The sequence below is a fragment of the Notolabrus celidotus genome, chromosome 2, assembly GCF_009762535.1.
Source record: "Notolabrus celidotus isolate fNotCel1 chromosome 2, fNotCel1.pri, whole genome shotgun sequence".
In the NCBI taxonomy this organism is placed as follows: domain Eukaryota; kingdom Metazoa; phylum Chordata; class Actinopteri; order Labriformes; family Labridae; genus Notolabrus; species Notolabrus celidotus.
The window spans coordinates 34,870,968-34,892,137 of NC_048273.1; the positions used below are offsets into that span (position 1 = coordinate 34,870,968).

General features: G+C 40.5%; 1 protein-coding gene across 1 annotated transcript; it reads right to left on the reverse strand.

Moving 5' to 3' along the window:
- Positions 1–8,643: 8,643 nt before the first annotated feature.
- lrrc8db (leucine rich repeat containing 8 VRAC subunit Db) lies at positions 8,644–19,040 on the reverse strand. Its single transcript, XM_034701764.1, has 2 exons — positions 18,641–19,040; positions 8,644–15,694 (listed from the first exon to the last, which is right to left on the reverse strand). The coding sequence occupies exon 2, from the start codon at positions 15,690–15,692 to the stop codon at positions 13,137–13,139; it is 2,556 nt and encodes an 851-aa protein (XP_034557655.1). The 5' UTR covers positions 15,693–15,694; positions 18,641–19,040; the 3' UTR covers positions 8,644–13,136.
- Between the last annotated feature and the right edge of the window lie 2,130 nt (positions 19,041–21,170).

Genomic DNA, 21,170 nt, shown 5'->3' on the forward strand with positions numbered 1-21,170 from the left:
TATCAAGGGTTACAGTTAACATACATTTGCATAATTAAGAGCACAGCTGGGATAATGGACATGGGCATGTTGTAGCTGTTAGGCAGGAGGCTAATAGCCCACCTCAGCTGCACCTCTTTGCCTGTTTGTGGGTCTAATGAAGGTTAGGCTGAGTCAGCATGTCCATTTGGCGCCCAGCAATGAAGAGGTTTAAAACAACGCTCAAGAAACCAATGGGTGGTGCCAGAGACTACCTCCATGTTCTGGAGAGCGGTGTTACCCATCAGAGAGATGCATTAATGTCAGCTGTAATATCATTTAAACTGAGAGGTTTCTGCTCGGCAGAGGCCTAACCTGCCCGTTTAAGGTAATCCACTTTTTTCGGAAGTGAGTTAACAGATGCTAGTTTGTGCATCAAGACAAGATGCAAAGACCCGAGACAAAGCATCAGTAGTTGACGAGTTTAGTGGTGGATTACAGCTGCTGTCATGAAAGGGTTCTCAATGGTGCAGCTAGGAAGAGACAAAGTATTACTCACAGTGGCTCCCATTCAGCTCCATTTTGCATCACAACATAGCAAAGCACAGAAGAAGAGGGGTTTCTCACATGTATGTGCTCAGAACAATTATGTAGAGATAAATCTATTCAAATTGAAGTCTGCTCCAGTTTTACTCCGACAAACTGAGATTTGATTTCTAAAATGCTCGCTGTCTCTTCTACACAAAGAAGCCAGCGGGGAGAGGGTGCAATCGCTGGAGAGAAGTGGGCTGGAAGGCAAATCTAGGTGATGCGTATGTTCTTAGAGTGCCCCTGGGTCTTCCATGGGTAGGTAGGATCTGACAAAAGAGATCTGTACAACAAAAAAATCCTCCACTCTGCTTGAGCATGGGATATTAAGCCCAGATAAAGATTCTCTCTTAAACATACTCTCTTCTCTCTTTTCATCCCTCTTTTATTCCCCTCCCTCTGCAGTGGCAGAAGAAATTACCCATTGTAGCATTAGATAAACCCAAACAGCCCTCTCCGTAAGACCTCCAGTTCCTCGTGCAGTCCCAGCTTGGCGTCCCTCGGGTGTTTGTTCAAAAGGAAAACTCTGCGCTGCCTCCGGGGGATGTTTAACTCATTGCAATGGCAAGTATTTAGAGAAAACTCAACAAGTTTGAGGCTGTCAAAGCTCCAATCCAACTGTCAGGCAGAATTATGTCTCCAAGGCGTCTGATGTGAGGTAATGACCAATTGCATCATTTTGACAAACCCACCATCGATGAGAACTAGGGCAGACGGGGAATGCTTTCTGCACAAGTGTTTCATTAGAATTTGAAACACTGCTGCTAAGTGCATTAAATGATGCTGATTAACTAAGATTATAGCTGCAGCACGGATGTGATTTCTGTTATGATTCAGAGCATAAACTGAGGCAGAGCAAACTGTTTTTTTTATGGGTGGCTGATGAATAATTGAGATTCAGCAGAGGGTACATCAATAAAGTGGTAATGAGGCATATTTGTGTGAAATGTCTAATTCTCAAACTCTGTCACCCGTCAAGCAGCATAAAACATCTGGTGCTATAATGAAGCCGACTGTAGGTTAATTTTGTCATTACTGAATCGCACTGGCAAACATATGTTTTAATATAATCTGCTTATAGTGTTTGGGCCCTCTCTTCTCCAGCTACAGATTAGGTTTTACTTTTTATAATATCTCTATTTTCTATCCCTAATTTCCTGTCTAAGCAAATAAATGAACCTGAATGAAACAACACCTTTACATGAAATTTAAAAACCAAATCTGAATGCCAAAAATGTGAATGATACAACAGTTATAGTGCAAATAATGACAGCTTGTGTTTTACAATTATCATTATTTTAAAGAAAACAGTCATTCTAGTCACCCTCAGTATCCTGGATGCAATGGATTACTTCCTGTTTTTGGTTGGGCTATGTTTCGTCTAATGTCATGTAATTATTTCTTTCAAATATAAAATACATCTGGAAGCTTTACCGATCCGCAGCTCTCTTACTCGTGGTGAGATGTTGAAAAAAATGAGGAAACACACTTTACTCTAAATACACAAAGCACTCCAGGTCCTCTGTGCTGCTGTCTCTTCAGTATTTCTTCCAAAACTGAGGCTTTGGTGCCCTCTATCTTTCAGTCAGGGTGGCAACTAATGAAAGACCCACTGTTAAGTCCTAACTGTTTCTTGTCATTTACATTCATTTGGAGTAATTAGAAGACTCATTTTGGCATTTCATATCACAAATAGCCAGAAATGAATTATGTACATGAGGATTAAAACAGGGACTATTCTGCAGTCAGGGTCCACCTGATGCTGATATTGTAAGTGTTGCTGAATAATTCAGTTTGAGAAATTCAAAAGAGCAACGCATCACTCCGATTTTTTATTTACCACAGTGTCTACAGGTCACTTTCCTTTGGAATAAAACTGTTCCTTTGTTCTGCCTTTTTCTAACACAGTTGTGGCATGTTGTGTCCACCCGGAGTACTGTTGACCTTCTGCGAGGCAGCTACCTGGTTAAAGAAGTCCATTTTCAAGGCTGTTCTTGCCCAAATCAAAACTCCATTATAGATTTTACCTCCAGGGGAACCTAGGGCTCACAAGGTCCTTGGCAATTTTACCTGAGGAAGAAGCTAAAAGGATTTGAATCTCTGAGGATGGGTGAAGAGAGGGAGGGTGTGAGGACCAGAGAGAGGGTGGGAGACGCACCTCAGGACCCGAGCCCCTAATCTTTCTCTTGCCAAGCAGGGAGCAAAGCAGAGCAAAAAATGGAGATTCAGATATGGTTCAGTGGCACTGAACCCGAAACATCAGGGCCTGCAGAAGTGGTGGAGGAGAGAGAAGAGAAACCTTGAAACAGAAGAGCTGAGAGATTGTTATGGAAGGATTGCCAGGGGAGCTAGTTTCAGCTCCCAGAAACAAGAGCTTCCAATGCGTTTAACATATATGAAAGAACAACAGCTCTCTCTCCTCACACCATCCGTAACTATTTGTACTAACAAGACAGATGGAGGCCAAAGATGCAGACAGATCACATCAGGACATCTGTCACTTCATGGCAACAGCCTCCTTAATAAGTGACAAGGCTTCCTCACCCGTGGGCACAGGACAGGGTGGGGTGGGGTTAGTGTCTCGGAGCAGCCGTCAAAGTCATGTGGTGCCCTTTTTTTAAACAACTTGTCCCAATTACAGCCAATCACATGCGATCTGTGCCCTTGATTATCATCTTGGGCAGCAGACATCAAAGCGACCGTCTATGGGCGCTGACACAAGGCTATGCAGTAATTAGTGGACTTCTCCGACGAGTGTTTCATCACCAAATGTTTTCAAAATACCCAATGTCTTCATTTGCAAGCAAGGGTAGGAGGAGGGGGGGGTTCACGTCGGGAGAGAATGATGCCCTACAGAAATAATTAAAACATAATTACAGCTCATCAGCTGTGCAAGTGCTCACAAAGTGCTGTCGCTGAAGATCTGCCGCTTTCCTTGAGGGCATCAGAGGAGTAACAGGCCACATACGGATAAGAAAATTCCCAGCACAGACACACTTACACCAAATAAATGTCTCATCACCAGAAACACAAGGAAGACTATACAATGGCCACAAAAGAACAGATTCAAATGAATGTTTCCTCAGTGTAGCATTGATAGTTATTGTTGCTTATTATCCTTCACAAACACCCTCATTTATTAAAAATATGTTGTCTGCCAAGGACGAAGCAGGCAGCACACATCGAACCACAAACCCAGAATGCACAGCAGGTCGTTAAAGCAATAACTTGTCTCCTCGGCTGATGTGTCAAACTGCATGCTCTGTAAAAACAAGAGATGCACAGATTGAGGAGCCAGTCAACCTTTTTAAACTGACATCATGTTAGCTCTGTCCCCAGGATGCAGCACGGCCTCATGACCATTGGTTCTCTGATGACCACTGGGTACACATTTGGCTGGCAGTGCAGTCCTGTGAGGGGAAAAGTGCACGCTAAGTGTTTGTGACGAGTGCTAAGGCCATCGCTTGATTCCAAGGAAGTAATGAAGGCTGGACTGTAGGCGGTGTGTTTTCTGCGTCCACCTGATGGCGGACTTCTAACAACCCCAGTGTCAGGCCGGCTTAAGGTCAGGCATCCTCTCTCTGCTGCTCAGCCGGAGCTATCACGACATGTGTTTGTTCCTCCCAGCCCTGAGCCAGGGAGCCAAATGGCACAATCGTCACAATCAAGTCTGCTCTGATGATGTGTGCTCTGTGTGTAATGCAGAGTGGGTTTGTTTTGATCTGTGAATCCTGGGCTGAACATACTGTGGGCATAAAGCAGCGAGGGTAAAATAGACTGACCACAAGTAGTGAAATACAATCACGATGATAACCAACTTCATTTAGAGAGCACCTTTCAAAACCCAAGTTACAGTGTTTCACAAGGGCTGCTACATAAACATGCAGGTCTTAAATCATGAGCACAGCAGTGTTTAAGAAATGACTAATATATCAAAAGACCTTCAAAAGAACTCAAAAGGACATCAGATTCTCTAAAAATAAAATTTGATAAAATAGAATTAAGATTCAGTTAAAATCAGGAATAGTTCTCCGACTAAAGTATGCCTTACAAAAGGATTTAAAGAGATCACTGACTCAGCTGACCTCCGCTCCTCGAGCAGATCTTTCCACAGTTTCAGTTTTCAGTCTGGTGTTTGGAACACACACGCAGACGACCTCTGCCTGAGGATCTCAATGCATGTGTCAGCTCGTACAGTACTAACCCGTCTGAAATGTAGCCAGAAGAAAGGTCATTGAGAGCCTTGAAAGTGATCGATAAAGTCTTAAAATAATTTCTCAAAGATACAAGGAGCTAGTGTAATGAGCATAGACTGCATAATACAATAAAAGTCACAAGCAGGGTTGCCAGGTCTGTGTGACACAAGCAGCAAATAACCTCTGCCACGCGATATATACTGCCTTTAAAGAACAATAGTATTGCTATCATTGTCCAACAGATTGCAATATTTACAAAATAACATGGCATCTCATTGCTGGTATGCAGACCTTAAATGATCAGTAAATCAGCACTGAGAGCAGCTTTCTCTGCACAGTTGTTTAATCCTAAATTGCTCAAGTTATTAAATGGCTATATAGTACAGCACATGTAACTAATCCCTGTGATTATTTGTCTTTCCTTTTCCTCTTCCTCCCTGCTGGACAACAAAAAAGAAATGTTTTTTTGGATGGATTCTTATTTTGCTTTTACTTGACATCAATAATGGGTTCACTTAACCAGCAGATTAAAAAAATCTTTATGTGACATCACCTATAAAGTAGCCTAATTATGAGGGAAAACTGCAGGCCTGGCAACCCTGGTCACAAGTGCACAGATTGTGAAGCCAAAACATGTAGAGCTCCCCCTACTGACTGACTGCAGTATAGGTTATAAACCTTCCTCTGTCATGTTAAAAGTGGAACATGTCAAACTATAACATTAAACATTATAGATTTTTGTTATCATTATACTTTATGTCCAAGTGTTCACATTTCTGAGGAGTTTCAAAAAGATTATTGATAAACAGCTCTGTTGACAAATGAGGGCTATTGCAGTGTTCTGTGCTGGATAAGCAGCGTAGAGGAGGAACAGCAACAAAAAACTTGGTTAGGTCAAGGGTCTTGGGGTTCCACCAGCCAGGTCACTTCTGTGCACAGCTTGGCTGCACTAGTGCAATATGTCAGCACCCATAAAGGCAGAATTTTGACTTTACATTTCACACTGGTGGAAGCATCAAGGCAGTGATCATCTGAGATACAGTCAATGTGGCTGCAATAGGACTGATGTGATCATACTTTTTGCTTGTGGTTAATGCCTGATAGCTGAGTTCTGTCCTGTCTGGAGTCGATCAACAGATTTCTGGAATAGACAAACTGGAAGGCTGTCATAGTAATCGATATCCGATCAAATCAAAATAGTTAAAATAGAACATATTTAGAAAAAAATCCAAGATGATACAAACATGACTGTGCAAGCTTTGATGTGTGCTGCTCCAAAGTGAATTCACTATCCAACCAGACACACAGTCTTTGCAGCAGATTTGATTTGATCTAAAAGCAGACCACCAGATGGCAGTGTTTGTTTTGTCATCTCTGGTCTAATGAAATGATCTCTGTTTTGCTTGTGTTCGACTGCAGAACATTTCTGTAAATCCTGCTTGTAGTTTAAAAAAAGACAGCTTTGTATAGAACAAGTACAACTGTGCGTCATCTGCATAAGGAATCAGTTTACAGGGAATCGTACATAACATGTAAAATAGGTCACTGGAATAAAAACAATCTTCAGGCTTAAAGAAGAAGAGTCTTTGGCACTTGAATGCAGTTTGAAAGAGATATAAGAGCATTTTTGGGCTTAATGAATTAGACTTATTTGCTACAGATGTTTGTAACAGCTCGTCAGTGGAGTTAGCTCACCAAACATCCATAACATAAATCCAAACAAAGTTAAAGCTAAGATAACTGAAGCGGCTATGAATGAGAATGAAGAGACTTAGTGTGCTCCGAACCGTGATGTGTTATTACACAATTACACAGAAGTCAAGATGCATTTAACTATTCATTAAATTAAAGATTGAGAGTGGATTGTGATAAAATATGAACAAAGGGATGTGACTGCAAACAGAAAATATCCAAGCCCTGCTCACTTTATTTTTCTCAATCCCTCCTCTCAACTGAACAGGTGAATTATGTGAAACCACAGACAGGTGAAAACTACCAGAAGTGATAGTTCACCCATAAAGAGTGCAACATGACAAATAATAATCAACACAGGTGTTATGGTACCTACATTGATATCATATAATGAAGCCCTTTGTCATAAATGAATTCAAAACTACCAAGGGAATTATAGCCCAGACATGTAAAAATCCATAACAGGAAGGTTCGAGACGTTTTCTGTGATGAAACAAAATAAAAACTAAAACATAAAACTCACTTTAAAAGACACATTTTCAGCTTTTTTTACGTTGAACTATGGTGTAATATGTCTGGCTGGTCTTGTGTCTGAAGTTCTCAGCCTCATGCTCAATGGAATTGCAGAATGGAGACGAATTTATCTATTATCAATACAAAGTAGCAAAACTCAGTATTTTGTTCCAGTTTGAGCAGTGTATAATTAGAAGCAAGAAAAAAAACAACTCACAAATTTAAAGGAATATTTCAGTTTTTTTGAAGTGGGGCTGTATGAGTTCTAAATCACTAGTAATTGTAGGGGCCACAACAGATGCTGCTCAGCTCGGCCCCTGCAATGAGAAACTGCAGGGAGAAGTGTTTCTGCAGACCGTGTCATTTCTGCCACGTGATTTAGCAAATTTTGAAAGATTCCAACCAGAGCACTCACTTCTGTTTAGTTGTGCGCTCCACTTGGATTTTTTTCAGCACTTTAATTTGCCGCCAGCAAGTTTGTTCGTTTTTGCACTATTTACATCCGCAACACAGACATGCTCTTCAGCCTGCAGCGCATTGATTACAAGGGATTTATAACTCACACAACCACACTTCAAAAAAAACTGAAATATCACTTTAGTATGTACTATCAATGTACTACCACTAGAGGGCAGCACTGTCCAAGAAATGTGTCCAGTTTTACATGAGGGCCTTTCCTCTTGAAGCTATAGATTTTACACAGACTTGACTTGTTTTTTCAGCCTAAACCAACAAAACACTGGTGAAGGTAGTTGCCCAGTTCATGACCTCAGTGATACATCGGCTCTCACTGCTCATCTGTACCCATCTTTTTATCTTGCTTGGGTGTTAGGGGACATTATGTGCCATGTGGTAGATTATGTTTAGGATTTTGCCCATTTTCTGAAATGTCACTCTCCATTCTCTTTCACGGTTTCCTACTCTACTCACTCTGATCTCCTCTAAATAAAGGCAGATAAGCATGAAAATATAACTTTAAAAAAAAAGAAAACAAAATAGTAAATTAACTGTATTTATATACAGCTTTTCTAGTCCACTCAAAACACTTTTAAGCCTCTGTCACATCCACATTCACATGCTGATGACAGAGAATGATAAACTAAGTAACCATCAGTGTTTACTAATCCAATTCAAACACATGAATACTGCTGGCTTTGGCATTGGGAGCAATTTGGGGTTCAATGTCTCACCCCAAAAAACCCTTTAATGTGTGGACTGAGGGAGCTGGGATCAAACCACCAACTCTACTACTGAGCCACAGCTGCCCCAAAGATAAATATAGACAGCTAAAACAATGCTGTGACTTCATTGTCATTGTCTACTGACATTAGAAAACAAGCTTTGAATGTAGTGCATGGTAATTATCCACTCATTTAGGAACTGTAAAATCTTAAAGTTAAACTACTTAGAGGACTTTTTTTTTGGGAATATTAAGGGTTTTGATTTGTTCTGGTGCCTGATTACACACTTTCAATAAACAGCTAATCATATGCTCAGTGACAGTCTGCAGAAAGTAATGTATTTATGATGTTTGTTTTTGCTAAGAGTGAATTTGAATTCATGGGGTTTGAAACTGACAGGGGTTAACCCTACAATTACAAATACTAATCAAGAAGTGTTTTCTGGAGCAAAAACAGCTCTGCATTGCAGTTTTGGCTTGATTACACTTTAATAACAGCATTAATAAAAGTGTCACATTGTGGGAGTTCCTTTATTTTTTAGCACGTTTGAAAACTGGACTGGCAAAGTGCTGTGCAGTGAGGAAAACAGATACTGAGGTAATAAATACATACAATGGGCGCACAAATTACATGGTAAATATACATTTGACAACATTCAAATATGAAAGAACATAAAAAAAAAAACATCTTTGTGCGTTGGCTGTACACAAGAAATGACACAAACTGATTTCTAATCTTTGTGGAAAAAAATGATGGCATGGTTCAGATTTTTCAAGCAATAGAAAAAAGGAGCAGATAGGAACCTTCATCAGTTTGCTGTTCACATGAAAATGTTTTACAGGTAAACTGAAACTGGAATGCAAAAGGTGAATGTGAACACAAGGCTATACATACAGTTGTTTATTATGTTGATGCAGTATTTTTCAGCTGATACTGCAGTAATACGTGTAAAAGAGTCTTACATGACCTCAGATCCAGACGTAAATCTGACATGCTGCTTACTGTAATTCATTCATTTAATGTTTTTCTCTGGAGTTTTCAACCACTTTTATTGAACATGTGTAAGGTTTCTACCCTCATCCCAATATAATGGACAGGAATGCAGTATTAATTATGGTGCTCTCAATTTAAAAAAAAAAACCTTTCCAGCAGCAATGTCCTCACCCCTCTGGATGACCGGCACTCTGACTGTAAACAGATTTCACCGAGAATATTTGGCTGATCAAATATAGGTGTAATAAAAATGGCAGGTTTACACACTCTGAGGAGAAAAGTCTATAGATATTCTTAAAATACCAGATTTCATTGTGTTGAGCACCACACATTATTATTATTATTTATTTGCATTCTTTTAACTCCAAAAAGTAGGCCCATAAAAACCTATCCCCATGGCTAGACCTCGAAGCTCATTTCAACAATTTGAGTGAACTTTCCCTTTAAATCAAAGTCACTTAAGGGTACCTACTTCTAATGTAAAGGGAATCTAACAAATCTCAGGTTTTAAAAATGTTTTTGTTTCAAGTGAATATAAATTTATCTTCCTTCACAATAAGTGTTTGTGCATACAAAAGGTAGAAATATGTGAGCCATTAAGCTGCTACCGTGCATCTACATGAACTGAAACACGGGAGAAAAAACGTTAAAGTCTGTGGTTGATACAGGACAAAAAAAAAACATTAGAAAGTGTCTGACATGATGGGCCACCATATGCTGCCAGTACAGCTTCAGTGAAGTTGATTCAAACAGCAGCCCTTTTACTCCTGACCTCAGGGTGGTTAGCTCAAATGCTGTTATAATGTCCTGCAAGCTACGAGCTAACTACGAGCAGTACAACATAAACTTACAAACTAGAGAGTGGCTTCAGAATAACATACTGTTTGATGCAGTAACCAAATACCTCAAGAAAGGCTTGGATTGTGAGCTTACATTGTGTTTGCCAGGAACTGGTTGAATGCTAGCATTAGCAGTCTCGAATTGAAGCTAATCAGTTATCAAAACTGTGTCAAAACTTAAAGCTCCTGTGAGGAACTCTCTGTTTCAACTGTGACACTCCCTGTGGGCAACACACTACCTCTTACATCTTTCCTGATTTCATCCCATAGATGTATAAGTTCTTGTGTTCTGACTAGGGATGTACACAATTAGTCGATTATCAATTAATTGATTGTTAAGAAATTACTTCACGCATTTTTGTTTTCAATTTTCCATCACATGGAACAAACATCATGTGGTCTCATATTACATTCAGCTATCAGGGAGGTTTTTTAAGTTTAAAGCATGTTTGGATGTAAATCAGCTGTCAGCAGAGACGCTCAGCTGGCAGCTGGCAGCTGGCGGCTGTGCGTCAGGTCTCCATGAGCGCTTTATAATCAGGATCAATGCGCAACTGCTGCCAACAACGACACTGACACAAAGGTTGACAACTTTAAACAGGACATTTCAACCTTTGGATACAAAGCCAACAGACTGGTGCGAATTGCTAGTACACTATGTCTTCAGACCAGCAACATCAGAGCCGTCTGAGCTTTTCTGCAGCTGGACTGATTCTGACCCGGTTGAGCTCCCAGCTGGCACCTGATCGAATACACGTGCTAATTTTTCTCAATAAGAACGAGTAGGCAGAAAACTGGACGCTGTGAGTCTGAAGTTCTTTTCTGTTAGTATTATGAGGCTTCACATTATAAGACTATGTCAACGGAGAATATGTATATGAGCCTGATCATTGATAATCAGTGTTAAACATGCTACCCGTATTCAATACCGTCAGTTATATACATTTTGTTGCTGTATTCAATATAATCTAGGGGGAAAAAATGTATTGAGCATTGTTTTTGACATAAGAATAATTATGTTTTTTTTTATTGATTAATCAATAATTGATTGTTAACATTTCCAAAAATCGATCACGTAAAATACTTAAAATGTACATCCGTAGTTCTGACAAAAAAATCTTCATGCAGTCTTTTAGTGAGGAAAAAGTACGAAAAAAGGCTTTCTTCAGCGTGGAGTAAATCTAGTCATCTACCACCTACCTCCTCGCATTGGCTACAGGCTTTAAAAATCACAATACAAATATTGTCTTGTTGAGGATGGCCATGTTGGTTTTTCGAAGTCACAAAAAGGAAGCACTGTTAAAGCTGGGGTTGGTAATCAGATTTAGATACACTTTTTGTCATACTGGTTAAAATGATCTTTATGTCCTGATGCCAATCATTACATGATGTGTTCCTAAAAAAGAGTGAAAAAAAGCTGATATCTACAGCCGGAGTAAACCTGGGAAAACACCAACCAATCACTGATTTTTGGCTCCCCAAATTTTAAACCAATCAAATCCCGTCCAGCCGTTCTGCCCTCCTCCTGCGCGTACATTTCCCCGGCGTGCACTCCTCCGAGTCCCCGTCTCCTGCCTCTACTTCCCCTGACTCTATTTACTGCCCCTCTCGCTCGTCCTTGGGCCTGTCCCCTCTGACCTGATGAGGTGCTTTGCTCAGGACTGTAGTCCAGATCAGAGTCTAAAAAGCTCTCACCAACAAGCAGAATAATTAATGACGTTCAGTAAGTCCTACAGAAAATATATATTTATTGTAGCGTCCGTCCGGACGCTGTAGTGATGACGAGCCGATTCGTGAACACGTTGATCTTTAATAACCGGTCACTGTCGGCCGTGATCACGCCAACCAACAAAGCAACAATCAAAGTTTGAATGAATGAAAAACTTCTCCTCTGCTCTCTCCCACTCGCACACTCTACACCTCTCCTGATGCCTTCACTGACCGTCAACACTGTAGGAATTAAGAACATCTACACTGAACACGTTTAACAAACAGTAGAGCTGTTACAGTATTATATATGTGTTATAACTTTTCTCCTGATATCGTGTCACCGGTACAACTGGATAATGCTAGCATGATAGTTGTGAGTACTAACAGCAGCCATGTTTGTTTGTGTTTTTAACTTTCACTATGATAATGTTTTGGTGAGGACCGGTTTTGAATCAGTCACGATCATATGGTCGAGAATCAGAGGCGCTCGTGCATGTGAGCGGGGGGGGCGTCGTTTTGGAGGAGCTCCGAGGGAGGAAGGGAGGGGTTAGATGGATTCATGAGGAAATGCTACATTCAAATTCATGCTGGTTTTCCGAGACTACCAACCCCAGCTTTAATCTAAATTAATGTTTTTTTTTCATACATAATCAGAAACTCCTTATGGACTCACATAACCAAGTATCCCTCTGGATTGTCAGAATAAATTGTCCCGTCTGTAAACATTTTGGGGGGCACTTATAACTTTTACTCCAAAACATTTGAAAGACAAAAATGCTTTGGGCTCCTCTACATATCAAGACGATAAACTGTGTTTGTGTAGTTCTACGTGCAGTTTGTCTAAGTGGTGTTGCCGTACCTGTACGTCACACATCTCCATGGTTGACAAATACAGAGTAAACACCACTCAGATCAGGCGATGCGTTTAGTGATCGTAATGATGGCTACGGCAGAAAAGGATTACAACTCTCCACTGAGCACCCATGACCTTATTTTCAGCCCATATTTGAGGTTTTTAAAATGAGGAATAATTTGTATCTTTTCAAATGCATTGAGGCTTACCACCTTGATCACTATAATAGAATAAAATGGCCACCATGTGAATATGTACCAAATGAACCACTCCTGACAACTTCTCTGTTAGCATTGGTGGCATCAGTCACAAGTGGACCCAAATTATAACAGCAAACACGGCGTAACAGAGCTCGTACATTACCTCATAGTGGGATTCAAGCATTCAGGCTTTTCCTTTAATTTATACGGTGTACGTGAATTGTATATAGACATGACACAAGCCATGAGTACTTCTAAAGTTCTCCTAACACTCCTCCAGCTGTACCACCACTGCTTTGTTCTTTTAACACATTGCTTAAACGTCATAAATACCGTACACTAGAGTACAACCTCAACTGTCATTCTCTGTACCGAAAGTGTTTGCTGGACATTTGATTCAATGTAGGATGTGACTATCGCCCATCACTAAGACACTTACACCCATTTGGAAAAGAAACACTAGCTTCCTGATTGATGCTCTCTTTGATCTCTATGGGGAGCGAGTCAAAGAGGTGGTCCTCCACGATCAGGCAGCTCCTGCGCAAGAGACCGCACTGACCGAGCTGAGCGGGAAGACGATCCAGGCAGTTGCCCTTCAGTTCCAGATGCGTGAGCTGCGAGAGTTGGCCAATTTTCTCTGGAATGGAGGAGATACAGTTGTGGCTGAGACATAAGGTCCTTAGTTTGTTGCACTTGAACAGTTGCTTGGGAACTACCTCAACTTTGTTGGCGTTGATGGCAAAATGTTGGAGGTTCTGGAGAAAGCCAACCTCCAGAGGTATAACAGAGATAGAGTTGTGGCTGACATCGAGGTACCTCAACTTGAGGAGGGTGAACAATGATGAGGGTAGAGACTCCAGTTTGTTGTGTGAGAGATAAAGGGACTCGAGGTTTTTGACATGGCTAATAGACAATGGTATGGTGATGATCTTATTATGCCACAGTTTGAGGCACGTCAGTCTCTTGAGGTGCTGAAAGCTGATGATCTCCTCTATGGTGCGGATGTTGTTGGACTTCAGGTCCAGTTCTTGAAGGTTGGTCAGACTGAAGATGGCGTGGGGGATACGCTCCAGCTCACAGTTAAGGAGCTCCAGCTCAGCAAGATTCATGATTTTCTTCAGACTGTTAAGCACTAAGAGCTTTGTACCATCATTATGGATGACCAGCTTGATCAGATGTGGAGACAGATCGGTTATGTTTGTCGGGATCTTTGTGAGGTTGCTCTTGAGATGAAGAATCTTTAAGTGCCTGAGGTCTCTCAAAGATTCAAGACCGATCATTTTGTTGTTTTCAGAGTTCAGGTTACCAACCAGGTACAGTTCCCTTAAACTTTTCAGCAAGTATACCCAGCTAGGAATCTCACCAACATCTGTGAATTTGACATGAAGGCACCGGAGGTAATCACGAAGAAAGATAAAAGCTGTCTGTTCAACTTTGGCAGGACAGTGATAGATGTGTAGCTCGTGGAGGTTTATCATTTGTGAGATTTTGGCTGTTATCCTGGCCTCTGGGATTAACTCTAGTTTGAGGATTTCCAAATCTGTGAGATCAAACACAGCGTCTGGCACTCCGGAGAGCATGAAGAGATGGAGCTCCAGCTTGTCTTGAGGATTGCGCGTCACATGCTGCCTCAACTTCTCAAAGGTCCACTCGTGGTTCAGGCTGATCTCTCGAAGTTTGTTCTCACTCACCTCGGAGAGGAAGACACCAAAACGCTTTGAATAGAGCTGGTCGTACTGGTCCACCATGTGTAGGAGGAACGCAAAGTCGTTTTTGACGTCTGGTATATCACTAAAGCTGCTCTCCTCTCTGACTTTTTCAAAGGAATACTCTTTGAGGGGTCGCCGAAAAAGCCAGAACAGCGTGTAAATACAGATAACACCATAAACACATATAAGAGCAATGTAACTAACGAGGAGTTTCTTCAGCATGAACGCCATGTTGTGAGTACACTGGAATCTTTTGTATCCAGTCAAATGCTTGATTTCAGGCTCACACACATGATCAAAATCTATAGAGGCAACAAAAGTCATGGTGTAGCAGAGGATCAGGATGAATTTGACGGTTTTGATGAATGTCTGGATGGCATACAGCCTGTAGATCAAGTCACTGTCTTCCACGTGAGCACGGAACTTGCGCACCTTTTCGAAAAGGGCTTTCGCTTGCTCGCCATCTTTCTTGTCCAGGATGGTCATTGAGGGAATTTCACTGACAAGCTTTTCAGCAGAAAATGTGACCCCAGATTTTGTCAGTATGGGGGCGGACTGGTTAGGACTCCCCTCCTCGCTGCTTGTGGACAGATGCTTCAGGAGGGAGGAGGCACCGGCCAGTCTTTGTTTGTTCTCCTCCGAGTCCTCACATGCAGTCTCAGAAAGAGCTTTGGTTGTCCAAGGCGACTCGAAACACTTTCCCAGTATGGAAACAAAATGTTCAATTTTGGAGCTGGTCTTTGGGTACTTAAACCAGAAGTTGCTGCTGACCATTAATACAATGGTGTGGATCAGAGCAAGGTATGGGAAATACTTGGAATACCAAGGAAGGGCAACATGGTAGCACATCTGGTTCACAAACACATACTGTTGAAAATCAAGCTTGGTCCTGACACCCGTGGGCTGAGGCTCCCCTAAAGTAGCAGGCGGTGTGAAGTGACTCTTAGGGGTGATGATATCAGGAGGCTTCTTAGCCATTAAAGGGGCAGCTTGCTCTCCGATGGCACTTTCTTTGTTCCATAAACTATCGACTGTCTCTGGTGGCTGGGGAGCCAGAAAGTTCCCGGTGTCCTCTGTAGTTTGTTCCAGAATAGGAAGACAAACCACCTGGTCCTTGGTTAACTGCATCGTTCCAGAAAATATGGCCAACATCAACATGACGATGCCCAGATAATCCATGAAGACGTCCCACCATGGTTTCAGTATACGATATGTTGGCTGGATGTCGTTCAGAGAGGCTACTTCTGTGAGGGTGAACATCCCTGCAACAGAGAACACGAGTTAACATGATGATTGCTGATGTCCTTATTAGAAACACTCGATTCAATACGTTGTTTTTATTTGAAGTGTTTTCACTGGGGTGTCCTCCTAAGTTTAACTTCTGCTGGATGCCCTGTTTCCTTTTATTCTATTCTATTAACATTGGTAGTGCTAATTCATGAAGCTGAAATGAGCGCGGCTGGTTTGAGGGAGATAGAGCGATAGAGCGATCCAAAATGTCAGGTGTAATTCCCATGGGAATTAACAGGAATAAACCAGGAATTTACTAAATTGAAGGTCGGCTCTTAATGGGGAACTTAAATATAGTTGGGGAAAATATATTTTAGCATAATCCTGACTAAAACAACCAGATTTCATGCAAGTACAGTTGAATGTCTATGCTATTCCTCAATCACATGCACATAGCACACTGCTTAGTGCAGGGCTATTTAGACCACGCCCCCCTACATGCACTTTTTATTTGCATGTTGAATGGGACTTTCTTTGGAGGGAGAGAGGCTCTTCCCATTTAACATTTCGAATGAGACTTTGTTGGTATTGCATTTTTGTTGATTTTTGAATGGGTCGGGTTGGGGGGATGAGTAATATTTAACTCAACATTCATGTTTTTGTTCTTCAATGAAAGAATTGATTGTTCAATAAAATATTTAACACTTGATAAAGTTCTACTTACAAATAAATCTGTTTTAATTTAATTATTTTGGATGGATATCTGCTTATAACAAAACAAATATTTATGCTTGGATATGATACCTTTCCATTAAATTCCCCTCAATTCCCATAAATTCCCATAATTTCCAATTTGGGATATTTCCAAAATTCCCCAGATTTACCTGAAATTTTCCACTCCTTTACAACCCTAGGTGAGAGTGCTTGTTCTGTCAGGATGCTAATTACAGACTACTTGTTGTTGTTAACGTTGTATAATCTTTCCAGTAACATTAAAAAGTGAAAACCTAGATCGATAGCAGACCAAGCAATAAACTGTCTCAAGTCTTATTTTAGCATAAAGCTTACGGTACGTGGTTTGTTAGGATATTTATATTGAACAGATCTAGTGAAGACAGAGAACATCCAATGTTATGCAATACCATGGGATAGTCAAATTCTAGCTTGCTGTTAGCACACACATTGAGTTGTTTCCAATAAATCTTTGATACTTTGATACCTTTCAACACCACAGGCTTTAAAATAACTCACTCTGTGAGGTCCTTTTAGCATCTAATATGGACACACATGATGTTTGTGTCCATTGCAGACAGTAGAGCTTCAGAAAATGACAGTTAGAAAGAAAATTTAAATATATTAGATTGTGCCTGTATTGCACACTCTCTGCAGATATACACACGCCACACACCACACACTGCCTCTGGGTCAAGAATGATAGATCAGAGGAAGTGTGGTTCATAAATAGCATAATTAATCATTGTTTGTGGCTGTGGTATCCAAATACTGTTTGATTTTTTCTAGTGTTGTATTGAGGTTAAAATTCTGGTCTCTCCAAAATTAGCTATCCTGATGTCCATAGCGGGCCCAGAAAGACTTTTCTTTCTCTCTTCTTTCTTTCTTTCTTTCTAAATACAGCTGCATTACATTCACTTGTCTTTCCACAGGCAGATTTATGCACTGAGAAACAAGCTTCTGGACAAAGGATCCATTTGTATGCGTCTGTAACTCTCTAATTCGGGGTAAATAGAACTGCTACTTTTATGTTAGAAATTCTGTTATCAACACGGTTGCTTAGCTGTGACCAGCAGTGGGTAATTTAGTTTTGCAGAATGCAAGCTCATTACACTAACTGCTGCTTGTTGCAGGACAACACCTCACCCTTTGCTTAGCTCTTTTACAGGATTATGACAGCAGTACATGTCCTGTTGTTGCATGTCCTGTCCACTTTAACATGTTTCATGCCAGTGGCGAATAAGCCCATAAATTACAAACTTATGGCAGGTTTGTATTCATAAATGATTTTTACAAGCTCCAAAGAAGTCCATGTTCAGGCTTCTTAAACATCAGAGTTTATGTCTGGTAACACTTCTGTTTACACCCTTTAGTGGCTTTGAGAACTAGGACAATACACAGACTGTGTCCTCCAATTTGAAACAAGGCCACATTTCCCAGTCACATCAGGGAGAGACTGAGAGGACAGCCTTATCAGATTGTTATGGATTTAGTGAGAGCACTGCTATGGAAGTAGGACACTGCACACAAGTTGTCTGAAGAGCCTGTGCATGTCACGTGCAACTCAAATTATGCAAACATAAATGTAGTTTATCTAAAATGCAACATTGCCATTGCTTTTCTATCCAGTATAGTTTAATGTGCATATTTACCCTCTACAGCATGCTCCCAGTGAGGTATGGATACATTTTATAATGATGTGCCCAGGGGGGAAATCATTACCACTCCACATTCAAACTACTGGCCCTGTGAAGCTCTGACATGTTGACTGTTTTTGTTGTCTATTTTGGTCTACATCCTAGAAAAATCAATGTAATGCAATGTCAGGCTTCCCAATGTTTGATGTGGTTTGTTGGATACAAGATAGTCTGTTCAAAAACCAGGTTAAAAAGTATCTATTCCACCGCTGTGACAGTATTCTATTGTTCATATCGACAGCATGAAGGTCACTATTCTCAGTAAGGCTGCAGAGCAGGCTGAGACCGGCTACAGCAGCAAGCCGCATCCATGGACACAAATAACGAGGTGGACCTGATGTCCGTGAAGCCTTTAAACGCAGCACTTACATTCATTGAAAGAAACCCACGGCTTATTCAGAGAACATTGAATCACCAGTTTCACTGCTAATGCTATTTAGTCACAATGCTACAGAGCCTGCTAACACTGTAGGGCCAGGGCGCAGCGTTATATTGTAGACCTTAGATAAGACTAGCTGAGGAGCGGCACCCTGACGCACAGATACGCACCTTCAGGAGTCCAGGTCCAGTTATGGTGATGCCAGCAGTACCGAGCAACGCCTCTTATCAATAGCCATGTTTCCCTGCGGTGATGAAGCCGTCCATTCTTCGCTTCACTTCCAACGTGGGCCTGCTGGCCAGGCTGTAAACAGCTTATCTAACTACCCCCACTCCGCTTCAGATGGTCGGGTCCTCTGGCTGGCGACACAGCCGGCACGCAGCACCAGCTGTTCCAAGCGTCCTCGGTTTGATGATCTATTCTCACGCTCACCGAGCTCGGTCCTCTAAACGACCCATACTGACCACTAATGTGAAAGAGATCAGCTGTAACATGTGAAATAAATGTGTCTGCTGTTTATTTCACACCAGGAGCCGATATGATGAACATCACAGCGCTTTGAAAACATTGAGTGAATTCACAGTTGAGAGGAGATGACCCACTGATGTTTAGGGACCATCTCAAAAGTGCAAGAGCTGACATTTCGCGTAAAATCAAGAACTTGCTGTTCTCTCCAAATAATAACATGAAAAAAAAAAAGAACCAAACAATAATCTTTTTGAACTATACATTTGGGAGGGAGGAGAGCTTTTTCATCATTTTTAAAATCACCAGCTCATTCTTAGCTTTATTTCTTTCTTTTTTTTTTTTTTTTTTTTTAGCATATCAACCCTCCCTTTATGTTAGTTTCTCAGGATCAGCAATGATGTGAATATTTAATTATCCAAAAGTGTCAGTGCCAAAAAAATCCCAATACATAAATCTCATTTTTAACTCAATCACTAACTTTTTGAATCAAAATTTAGTGCAGTGGTGTTCTTTCATTCTAACAGATCATGGTTCAATGATGAGAACTCACTCTTTCTCATGTGTGTGTTCGTGATTGGGGTGCAATATGTCACACAGTTGCAAAGAAACAATTAGTATTTGACACTTCTGACCTCTTTGAGCCTCCACTTTAACTGCTGGGTCAAACTGACACACAAACAGTGTCTATGTAGTATAAACATGCAGGAGGGGTTACAAATGTGTTAAAGGCACTATGAGGAGTTTTTCACCAGCTGAGAAACAGACTGAAACCAACACTGATGCCTCTTTATGACCTTCAAAAGCAAACAAAACCATAAACAACAACACTGATACCTTCTCTATTGTCATTTTTAATGCCTTAAACCACTCAGAGGGGGTTTAGGTGTCAGACCACCTGACTGACATTTGGCTTTAGAAACACCCTTTTTCGGCTGTTTTCAGGTATAATAATCACATTGAGTGATAAATCTGGCTGTTAAAAGACAACAGGGTGAGGTTTTTGTTGAAAACACTACTTTTGCATGTACAGAACAAGAGATAAGAGGTATCACTTTGTCCACAATGGGGTCGCAAAATTGATATAAATCAAAAGTTCCTCACAGCAGCTTTGCATGAACCATTTTAATTTTATATGTTGATTAAGCTAATTAAGCCAAGCAGAATAAGTGTCATACCGAAAAAATACTTTTAAGAATTTACTATTTATTTTTGTACTTTTAAATGGGTAAATCTGACCCGGAACATAACAGGAGGGTTAAACTTATTTAGGGTTTTTCAAAACCCTGTTTAAGAGTGTACATGCCTCAAAATAGTCACAGTCTGAGCTTAGTTGTGCGTTTTTCTAATATTTGTTCTTCATATGTTACTGTATAATTATTACTAGTTTTATTTCATCTAAATTTTGGGGGTTTGTTTTGTTTTTTAGTTTGTTTGACTTTTGGAGGGGGGTCCTTCTCCTCTGTTGATTGGACAGCTGAGGAAAGAGGACGCAGGGAGCAAAAAGTTGGGGAAGTCATGCAGCATAGGGTCATGACCAGGAGTCGATCAGCTACCACTGTGACAAGAACCACAGGCTTTGTACATGAGGTGCACCTCAACTGCTCAAACCAGCACCGCCTCATTTTTTATTATAAGTCACGTTATTCTATGTTAGTCCTTGTATGCAGAAACATATACATTCATACAAACACACACACACAGAAGTATCTTCCCATAAAGTTTACTATTTATAAATGACCCAAAAAATATGAAAATAAATATAAAAATAATGATTCTGATGTTGCAGATACAATCTTTTAAATTGTGGAACACATGATGCAAAATGTCAACAAGACTCTCTCAATTTTCTCCAAGACTCCTCAACTAAATTTTTCAGTCGGTGCCTTATATGCATATTAATAGACTGATCTTCTTTGCCTTCTTAATCCTCACCAGACAGCAGATGATATCTAATCCAACAACACAATTGAAAACATGCAATATCCACATTTTTCTTTCAGTTATCAGGTAATATCTTTATTGATGTTTTATTTATTTCCCTAAAATTGTTTTAACTTTATCTCTATGACCGTCAATCTTACATCTGATCACACAAACCTCAGCATTTATCGAAATCTGTACATTCTTTATCAAATATATTTTATTGCTGTTAGAACTTCTGTCCTTTTTATACAAGAAATTATATTTAAAGATAAATCAGTGTTCATTGGTCAACAACAAAAAATACTGTTT